Raw genomic sequence first — 11,016 nt, forward strand, 5'->3', positions numbered from 1 at the left:
GCCTTTGGCTTCCATATCCCATACGATGCAGTGTACAGCTAATTTGCCTACAAACGTCAGGTGGTCATAATAATCTGGCCACTCAGTGTGTGTGTGTGTCATTCTGACTCTTCTTTTTTGTTTGATACATTTGAGAGCAAATTGCAAAGATCATGACCCTTCACCCCTAAATACTTCAGTCTGTATCTCAACACAAAAACATTCTCTTATAGAACTTCAATTCAGTGATAAAATTTGGGGAATTTAACATTGATTCAATAGTGTTATCCTATATAATAAAAGGATAACATGCAAATTGTCCCCTCAGCCTGGAGTTCGGCCAGGAGTTCAACTGGGAGTTCGACCAGAGGGCAGGGCCAGCCAGCCAACCGCCTGTGGCCCCTCTCCCTGGCTGGCCAGCCTGATCGCCCTGATCAGGGCAGGCTGGCCAGACCCCACCTATATTTCTTTTATGATTTCAGAGAGGAAGGGAGAGGAAGAGAGAGATAGGAACATCAATGATGACAGAATCATTGATTGGCTGCCTCTTGTATGCCCACCACTGGGGATCAAGCCCACAACCTGGGCATGTGCTCTTGGCCGGAATTGAACCTGGGACCCTTCAGTCCGCAGGCTGACACTATCCACTGAGCCAAACTGGCTACGGCCATCATTTCTCTTTCATCTGAAATAATTCTTCAGTTTTTCACAATAGTGACAGTTTTTAAGAATACAGGTTACTTTTACCTTGTCTTTTGAATATTAAAAAAAATAGTATGTTGTGTTTTTAGAATTGAGGACTAATAATTGATGGTCCTAGTTTCTTGTGTTATCCTAATGAGTGGCTTCAAATATTGTGTGTTTTTTTGTGTGTTTTTTTGAAAACTCATTTTTATATTTTTGCTTTGGGAAAATATAAATTGTGATACTTTCTTGGTATGTGTATTTTAAAACTTGTATTATAAAATTTAAGTTTATAGAGAATATAAGAAATAGTATAATGAATCTGTGTGTCCATCACCCAGCTTCCACAAATAACTTTTTTTGGCATTCTTGTTTTATCTTCCCTTAACACTTTCTTCTTGCTGATTTTAAGCAACAGTCTCAAATATCTCATCATTTCACTTATAAATACTTAGTTATATGTCTTTAACAGATAAAAATGTTATAAAAATTAACCATAATAACATTATCACATCCAGCAAAACATCATTTCTTAACATCATCCAATATTATGTGTGCAGTCTATTTGAATAAGAAGCAAACTAGTAGAGAGGCAAAAGTGCTATAACTAATTCATGTGTTTTAGCCAGAAGATCAGCTACTGTGTTACTTGACTCATACCAACCCTAGAGTGGATGAGATTATCCTTGAGAACCTGCACCTTAATAGTCACATTAAGGAAACTACAAAAGGACCCCGGTAAGGAGGAAGTGCCACTGCTCAATTACTTTAAGAAATGATGCCAGCCTCTTTCATTTGTTTCATTAAATTTTTTTATTTCAATGCCCTGTTCTAGATACTGTCCTTCCATTGAATCAAAGGTTTTGCGTTTTCCAAACCGTATACATCAGGTTTGGTTGGAACCTGAAGGAATAGATTCTGACCTCATCTACCCCCAAGGGTTATCTGTGACGCTACCAGCTGAATTACAGGAGAAAATGATCACATGCATCAGAGGCTTGGAGAAAGCTAAAATGATCCAGCCAGGTAAAGAGAATCACAGCGCCCTTCACTAGGAGCTCAGCATCGCCTTAGCAGATAGTGAGGAGATCGTAACTGCAGTCAGGGCTGCTTAGAGCCTCAGAAGACAAAGCCCAACAACTTGACATTTAAAATAGTCTTCATTTTTTCTTTTATTGTTTAAAGTATTACAAATAGTAATACTTTATGTCTCCTTTTCCCCCCATTGACCCCCCCCCCCACCCCTGCCTCCCCTACCCTCCGGCACATGCCCTCCTTCATCTCCCTACCCCCCCCCCCATCAGTGTCTGTGTCCATTTTTGAAGAGCATTTAATGATAATCAAATCCAGCTCTGTTTTTACTTACTTTGTACCATTTATTCTTTGGTCAGGCTATGGTGTTCAGTATGATTACTTAGACCCCCGTCAGATCACTCCTTCTCTCGAGACTCATTTGGTGCAACGGCTTTTCTTCGCTGGACAGATAAATGGCACTACTGGTTATGAGGAAGCTGCAGCTCAAGTAAGAGTTTGTTCAAATGTTGATGTCAACAAAAAGGGACTATTTAACCGGTGTTCCTCCTTTTAATGTCTGTTACGATAATCATATAGATCTTAGATACAACACATAACTAATAGAAGACATTTCTGTTTCAGGTTATGTGGAGATGGTTACTATATACAATAGAATTTTAAAAAAACACTTGCGGCTTTATTACTCTTAAAATAACTTTACTGAAAATGATCATATATTATTCTTATTAAGTGGGAATTTATATTCTTTTTACTTATAAGTGGGAAACGGCTAGAAAAGTTTTTAGGCATGTATTAAATGAATCATAGCGTTGTAAAGTGGTACATTACCCATATTCTGTTTCTGAATAAGGTTCAGATTTTCTACCTCGAGTCTATTCATTCTGGGCAGTGCCTGCTTTCTTACTGCCCCAGGCTATTTTTTTCTAGGTAGTGTTCTGAACAGGACAGCTCTTTATTCAGTTCATAATGGCCTTTTAAACATTTCAGTCCTCTTGTAGGGTGTGATAGCTGGAATCAATGCAAGTCTTCGGGTCAGACGCAAGCCTCCTTTTGTCGTTAGCCGAACAGAAGGCTACATAGGAGTCCTGATTGATGACCTCACCACACAGGGCACTAACGAACCATACCGAATGTTTACCAGCCGAGCAGAGTTCCGTTTGTCACTGCGCCCTGATAATGCTGACAGCCGCCTCACATTCCGAGGTAACTCTTCACTGAGTCTGCCAACCAGGTTTACTCTTCTCTCAGACCTCTCTCATTATGTTCTCTCCTCCCTTCTTCTAGGGTATAAGGAAGCTGGCTGTGTGTCCCAACAAAGATATGAAAGAGCTTCTTGGATGAAGTCTTCTTTAGAAGAAGGCATTTCTGTGTTGAAATCCATTGAGTTTTCAAGTTCTAAATGGAAAAAGTTAATCCCAGAGGCTTCTATAAGTATGGGTAAAGTTGTATCTCTCAGGTATGCATTTTTAATATCAATTACAGAACTTACAAATTACAGGATTTACAGAAAAATGAGATCATTTCAGAGATTTTAAAGACTCCCTACTTATTTTTTAAAAATTTATCTTTATTGTTGAAAGTATTACAGATATCCCCTTCTTGTCCCCTCCATCCTCTTGCCCCCTCCCAAGGCCTTCACCATGGGTTATGTATATATGCATATATGTTCTTTGATTCATCTCTTCCTCCCCCCTCCCATTTCTCTCTGAGAATTATCAGTCTGTTGCCTGCTTCCATGTCACTGGATCTATTTTGTTTGTCAGTTTATTTTGTTCATTAGATTCCACTTACAAGTGAGATTATGTGATATTTGTCTTTCTCTGACTGACATATTTCACTTAGCATAATAGTGTCTGGGTCCCTCCATGTTGTCTCAAAGGGTAAGAGATCCTTCTACAGCTGTGTAGTATTCCATTGTGTAAATGTACCACAGCTTTTTTTATCCATTCACCTACTGAGGGGGCTCTTGGGCTGTTTTCCAGATCTTAGCTATTGTAAATAATGCTTCCATGAACATTGGGATGTATATATTCTTTCTGAATGGTGTTTTGGGATTCTTAGGATATATTCCCAGAAGTGGGATCACTGGATTAAATGGCAGATCCATTTTTAGTTTTTTGAGGAACCTCTATACTGATTTCACCAGTGGCTATACCAGTCTGCATTTCCACCAGCAGCGTACTAAGGTTCCCATTTCTCCACATCCTCACCAGTACTTGTTGTTTGTTGATTTATTGATAGTAGCCATTCTGGCAGGGATGAGGTGTTAGCTCATTGTCACTTTAATTTGCCTCTCCCTGATGATTAGTGACTTTGAGCATTTTTTCATGGGTCTATTGGCCATCTGTATGTGCTCTTTGGAGAAGTGTCTATTCAGATCCTTTGTCCATTTTTTAATTGGATTGTTTGTCTTCCTGGTGTTGAGATGTATGGGTTCTTTGTATATTTTGGAAGTTAAACCCTTATCAGATGTATCATTGGCAAGTATGTTTTCCCATACAGTAGGCTCCCTTTTCATTTTGTTGATGGCTTCTTTTGCTGTACAGAAGCCTTTTAGTTGGATGTAGTCCCAGTTGTTAATTTTTTCCTTTGTTTCCCTTGCCCTAGGCAGTGTATCAGTGAAAATGAGATTTTACTGCCTGTTTTCTTCTAGGATTTTTATGGTTTCATGTCTTACATTTATGTCTTTTATCCATTCTGAGTTTATTCTTATGTATGGTGTAAGTTGGTTGTCTAGTTTTTTTGCAGGTTTTTGTGTGTTTTTTTTTATGTACCTGTCCAATTTAACCAGCACCATTTATTAAAGAGACTGTATTTAATCCATTGTATGCTTTTACCTTCTTTGTCAAATATTAATTGGCCATATTGTCGTAGGTCAATTTCTAGGATCTGTATTCTGTTCCATTTGTCTATATTCCTGTTCTTGTGCCAGCACCAGGCTCTTTTGATTATAGTGGCTTTGTAGTATAGTTTGATATCTGGTATTGTGATCCCTCCAACTCTGTTCTTTCTCAAGATTGCTGTGGCTATTCAGGGTCTTTTTTGGTTCCATATAAGTTTTTGGAATATTTGTTCTAGATGTGTGAAATATGCTATTGATATTTTAATAGGGATTGCATTGAATCTATAGATTGCTTTGGGTAGTATGGACATTTTACTGATGCTAATTTTACCAAACCATGAACACTGTATATTCATCCACTTGTTTATATCTTCCCTTATCAATTTTTTCAACGTCCTATGTGATTAATCACAAAAACAATATGTAATTATATATGTGTTTTCCGATGGTCTTAGGCGACCCCTGTGAAAGGGTCATTCAACCCCCAAAGGGGTCTCCACCCACAGGTTGGGAACCGCTGCTCTAGGTAGTATGTTTTTAGTTTCTTTTTCTGAGGGTTCATTATTGGTGTATAAAAATGCTATCGATTTCCGGGTGTTAATTTTGTATCCTGCTACTTTGCCAAATTGGCTTATTAAATCTGGTAGTTTTTTTGTGAAGTACTTGGGACCCCTGGATGGGCAGATCTGACTTCCTGTTAATTTGATAATGACTTGTTTTAATTGGTTTTGGGTGGGCAGCATTTATTAAAAAGGCAATCTACAAAAAGAGGGAAAGATCAAAGTTAGTAAATAAAAATAAAATGAATTACGATAGTAAATATAGTGAAACTTTACAGATCAGTGGGGCCTTGTGAAAACCACACAAAATGAGAGGGAAAGTGCAGAATATTTTGCAGTCTTGGAGCAAGCAGGAGACTTCCTTCAGCTGGGTCCGAGCATGCAAAGGATGACTCTCTTACAGAACATGGGCTTACATGGCTATGGCTTAGGTGTAAATTCGTAGGGAATTCAATCAAACCCTTGTTATCAGAGGATATTCTGTCCTTACAAGAAAGGACAAATGGATTATAGCAATGCAAACTTTACCAACAACTCATTTCTCATGATAAGGGAAGGGAGTTGGGGAGAATCACACACATCTTATTGAGGTTCTGTGTTGCAGATGCTGCTGCATTTGTTCACTGTCCTTGGAAAAAATTAGGTGTCTTTTGATATTATTTATTCTGAGGTTATTATTTCCAAGGAATCCTGTTCTTAATCTGTCTTATGTTGTATGGACCCCTATGTTAATGAAATTTTTGTGTATTTGCAGAGCTCTAGATGTTCTGAAGTATGAAGAAGTTGACCTGGAGTTATTGGCAAAGGCTGTTCCAGAGCCCTTGAAGAAGTATACTCAATGTAGAGAGCTAGCTGAAAGACTGAAAATAGAAGGTAGGATATACTTCTTTTACTTAAGATGCCTATATATATTATCTCTTTTCCATTTGTACAAATTATGAATGGACAGCCATTTAAGAGGAGCCATTATTACCATAGGACCAGCATAGTCTTAGGCTCCGTGCTACTCAAAGTGGAGTTCCCAGGCTAGGAGCATTGCAACACGTGGGAGCTGGTTAGGAATGCAGAATATCAGGCTCCACTGCAGGCCCACTGAGTAAACATCTGCATTTTAACAAGATCCCCATGTGATTACTGTGCACATTTCAAGTTTAGGAACTACTACTGTAAATCTCTCCCTTAAAGAAAAAAGCAACAACCTTTTTTTTTGAACTTCCTTTTTACAGTTTCCTCATATAATATTCTAATAATGAGAAAAATATTACTATGTTTGGCTTTGACAGTATACTGGAACATTTTACCATTAACAGGTACTTACTTTGTATCAGACAAAGAAATCCATACTCTTGAGTCCTACCCTGGGTCAGTGTATTGATTCCCAAAGCTATAGATGACTTTTAAAAGGTTTTCATTGTAAAAAATTTCAAACATAAAAATACTGAGAATAAGATTAGCTTCTGTATTTTGATAGAGGAAGTGTTTTCCTGGGGTGGTAAAAAGGCAAGGAACAGAATGAGATGGGGAGAACAGTAGTAAAAGTTGGATGATGATGCGCTGTTCAAACAGGAAAGGACTTTAAAGCTCCTTGGGCCCAGCGATGTTGGTTGGTAAGAATGCTACATTCTTTCTAGCCGTGGCATCTTCTATCAGTTCCAGAAGCCTATCACCTTGCTATGCTTTGGCTGCTTTCATAGGATGACCCAAGTGCTGCCTGCCATCCCACCATGCAAGTTAACAAAAGCCTAGCAACGAAAGGAAACCCATTTCAACTCTAGAATCATTCTTTCAAATAACCAGACACTAGTAGTGTACTAATGTATAAGAAGTAATGTTGACCTTTTATTTCAATGTCATGATTTTTGTATTAAGTAAAAGTTACTTTATTGAATGTTTAGGCTCTTAGCACTGGAAAAAAGTAATTAAATTCTACATTTTAAACTTGATTTGCAACTTAATTTGTCCAATAAATCACCAGGTTTAGGTTAGAGTAATCCAGAATAATGATTTTTAACTTGTTTGTAAATAAAGACTCTAATTCGTATCCATGCCTTAGAAGAAACCACACTAAGTTAAAATATAACACTTATCAGTGGTTTTCCAATTACTTCACAGATCCTCCACTAGAGTATCTTTAAGTTCTTAAAGGCAGAAATCAACTTCAGATTCTTTGTATTATCTCTGATGTTTTTGCTATATACATATTTGAAAGATTAAATAAATATACTTTAATATATGTTTTCTCATTTATACTCCATGATCCCTTGCCAAGTCTATTCATGAGTCATAAAGTTGTATTACAATTTGTTGTACTAAATTGTTATTTTGTCATGTTGTATTAAGCCCTTTATGTGCATTATTTCATTTGATACTTATAGATGTCCTGTGAAGAATAGGTATTAGCATTATTACCTTAATTTTACAGATAAATGGTAACTTGCCCAAGAACACACAACTGGTTAGTGACAGAGCTGGGATTGAATCTAGCTTGTCTGACTAAGGCCTGTGTACTTCACAACCACCCTTTTTACCATTAAAGACCATCAGAAGTCATCTGAGTTAGCACTTACATTTTCTAGATAAAGAAACTGAGGGCCAGAATGATTATGACATGCCCATATTTAGAGGGTAATTCATTGGCAGAGCCAGCCTCAGAGCTGCCAGACAAGTGATGGAAGCAGGTGCTACCAAAACCTTCAGGGAAGACATACTTTCTTGAACAGGACAGAGTGACTACCTCAGGTTAGGTTTTAAAATACATTTTGAATTTATGTTTCTAAGAACAGAATGCTTTAATTATAATGGCTGAATTATCTTTTTAACTTTACGTCTGAGTAAAACCTCAGTTAAATTATGTTATTATCTGAGAAGCTTTAAATTAAAAAAATACAGCTTTATATGTTCATAATTTAGAACCATTTTCTTGAAGAAACATCTGTTCTTTAGGACTTAAAATTCAAACCCACAGCCTTTTGAGGAATGTTCCACCAAAATTTGCACTGAGAAGAAACACAATTTCTCTTAATTTTCCAAATTTTTGAAATGAAAAGGGCATGCAGTATACTACCAGACAGAATGTTGTAGTAATATGTAAGATATTCCCTCTATTTTAGCTTTAATTTCTCATTTGCGAAAGGGAACACGTACCCCACCTATCTCATGGTGTTGAGATTAAGTGTTGAATGAGATAATGCAGCAAAAGCTCTTTATAAATTATAAAAAGTTATAAAAATGTAACTTGTTAATGAATCTATCATGACATAATTTATTTTGTTCACCAGCCACTTATGAAACAGTATTGTTCTATCAGCAACAAGAAATAAAGGACATTCAGCGAGATGAAGCTCTCCAACTGCCAAAAGACCTAGATTATTTGACTCTCAGGGATGTGTCTTTGTCCCATGAAGTTCGAGAGAAGCTACATTTCAGTCGCCCACAGACGGTAAGAACACGGGCAATGGATAGGAATAGGTTATAAATTAAGAGCCAGTGCTTTCTTTTTTAAACCTGGAATTACCATGATCACATAACTAATGGTTTATTTCATCATAAAAAACATAACTTCTTATTTTCAATATCTCTTTCTGTGACAGATGTCAATATATTTTTATGAAGAAAAAGCTTAGTCTAAATAACCACCAGTCAAGAATTCGGTTGATTATAATTTGGTGATTTTCAAATCACTTCTCAGATCCCTCTCTAGGGGCTCCATAGTATGGCCTTGGGAGCAACTAGGAGAAAGGGGAGCTAAAGAGGTTTCCTGCCCCATGCTTTAGCCCACGTGTGTGTGTGTGTGTATTTGCACATGCATGTGCCAACCACATGCATGTACACACATCTGTAAATGTCTATAAAAACCTTTGTAGTTTATAGTATTGAACTTCTAATAAATAGCTGAAGACTGATAGGCTGTATTTATTGATTCTAAGACATACATTTTAACATATCTGAAAAGCTAAGTTGTAACTTAAAAATTGATAGTGTACCATAGTTTAATGACAGTGGGTTTTTTGTTGTTGTTTTTAATAGTGGTTCATCACAAAAAAGGAACATTTAACAAAAATATGGTCTGTAAGTATTTTTTTAATGATTTTTAAAGGAAGGAGTGATTTCATCAATATGGCATGGTATTCCTAGCAGTAGTCATGGAAACAAGGGAAACAAGCCTTAAATTTTATACCTCTATATATACTATTCGTTTTGGGGTTATATTTTTATGGATAGTCATAGGCTGCACTGCCCAGAATTATGGCTACTAGCCAAATAGACCATTTACATTAATTAAAATTTTTAAAAATTAAAATTCAACTCTTTACTCATATTAGCCACATTTCAGGTGCTCAGTGGTTACATATGGCTAGTGGCTACCATGTTGGACAGAACATTGTTACAGTGCAAATGTTATAGAAAATATCCATTGTCACAGAAATCTGACCTGAACTGGCCTGAGGCTAGTCTTTACATCACTTAGAGTTAATATCCATATATTTCATTGTAAAAATACAACACAGAAATACTGAGATTAATTATAGGGTGCTGCCCAACACACTGCTAGGGATGTTACATTAGTTTAATGAAAAGAAAAAGTAGGTATTCCCACATCTGTTAGTTATGTGATCTTGGACAAGTCATTTTAATTTCACTAAGCGTCATTTTCCCATTAAAAAAAGAAGATAGCCGAAACCGGTTTGGCTCAGTGGATAGAGCGTCGGCCTGCGGACTGAAGGGTCCCAGGTTCGATTCCGGTCAAGGGCATGTACCTGGGTTGCGGGCACACCCCCAGTGGGGGATGTGCAGGAGGCAGCTGATCGATGTTTCTCTCCCATCGATGTTTCTAACTATCTATCTCTCTCCCTTCCTCTCTGTAAAAAATCAATAAAATATATTTAAAAAAAAAAGAAGAAGATAATAAACTCATTTCCTTTACCTATTTTATAGAGTTATTTTGAAAACATTAAGATAATAGTTTTGAAAATATTTTATAAATTGTTACTGTCACTGGAAGAAAATTTTATTTGACATAGCTCACTTTTATGTTTTTCTTGTGGTTTCAATTCATAGATTGGGGCTGCAAGTCGGATACCTGGAGTGACACCTGCTGCCATCGTCAATCTGCTCAGATTTGTGAAGACCATTCGGCAAAGACAGGCAGCTATGAATGAGTTGCCCAAAACTGATCAATGCTTATGTGATACAGACAGACTTGAAGAGAGACAGTTATAGCTTTCTGTTCATCGAAGACTTATAATCAATGTAAGAGTATAGATAGGAGATAAGAAGAAGTATTTCTACTTAACACCTGTTAAAAAACCTTATTTATTATGGTTTTGTCATTAATCTATGAAGAAGACAGATATTATCATTGTGCTTTTTTTGTACATCTGAAAAAATAGTTATAAACTCTTAATTTATACTCTTTCTCTCAGGTGCTCTAATGCAGTGAGCCTATTAATATAACTTTGTGCAAAGCCCATTAAAGAGAGATATAGTGGCCTGGCTGGTGTGGCTCAGTTGGTTGGGTGATGTCCCGTGTACTGAAAGGTTGATGATTCAATTCCCAGTCAGAGCACACACCCAGGTTGCGCAGCCGCTTGGTATTTTGCTCTCACATCGATGTTTCGCGCTCTCTCTCCCTCTCCCTTCTTCTCTAAATATCAATTTAAAAAATCGTTTTTTTAAAAAGAGAGAGAGATAGTGGACCTAAAACTAAAGCTGAAAAAAAAATCTTAGCTTGCAGATTTGCCTACTCAACTCATAAGGATTTTGTCCATTAAATGTACCAAATTAAAACACTTATTTTTCAACTTGTTCTGAAAGTTAGCAGTCTTCTATTTGGTTATGCTAGGTTAGGAGGCAATTTCAGAACCCTTAAATTCTTAGGGCTAAAAATTTTAAACTGCACAAAATTATCGAAATCAT

At 36.9% G+C, this 11,016-nt stretch overlaps 1 protein-coding gene across 1 annotated transcript in view; it reads left to right on the forward strand.

Moving 5' to 3' along the window:
• MTO1 (mitochondrial tRNA translation optimization 1) overlaps positions 1-10,590 on the forward strand; it is a 22,550-nt gene extending 11,960 nt beyond the window's left edge. The window contains exons 5-12 of the mRNA XM_005861430.2: positions 1,289-1,401; positions 1,499-1,689; positions 2,055-2,185; positions 2,697-2,901; positions 2,983-3,154; positions 5,855-5,973; positions 8,379-8,539; positions 10,159-10,590. Coding sequence (XP_005861492.1) covers positions 1,289-1,401; positions 1,499-1,689; positions 2,055-2,185; positions 2,697-2,901; positions 2,983-3,154; positions 5,855-5,973; positions 8,379-8,539; positions 10,159-10,320 — 1,254 coding nt within the window. The 3' untranslated portion in view covers positions 10,321-10,590. The remainder of the gene's footprint in view (positions 1-1,288; positions 1,402-1,498; positions 1,690-2,054; positions 2,186-2,696; positions 2,902-2,982; positions 3,155-5,854; positions 5,974-8,378; positions 8,540-10,158) is intronic.
• Positions 10,591-11,016: the final 426 nt, after the last annotated feature.

Source organism: Myotis brandtii, unplaced genomic scaffold, assembly GCF_000412655.1.
Source record: "Myotis brandtii unplaced genomic scaffold, ASM41265v1 scaffold151, whole genome shotgun sequence".
In the NCBI taxonomy this organism is placed as follows: Eukaryota; Metazoa; Chordata; class Mammalia; order Chiroptera; family Vespertilionidae; genus Myotis; species Myotis brandtii.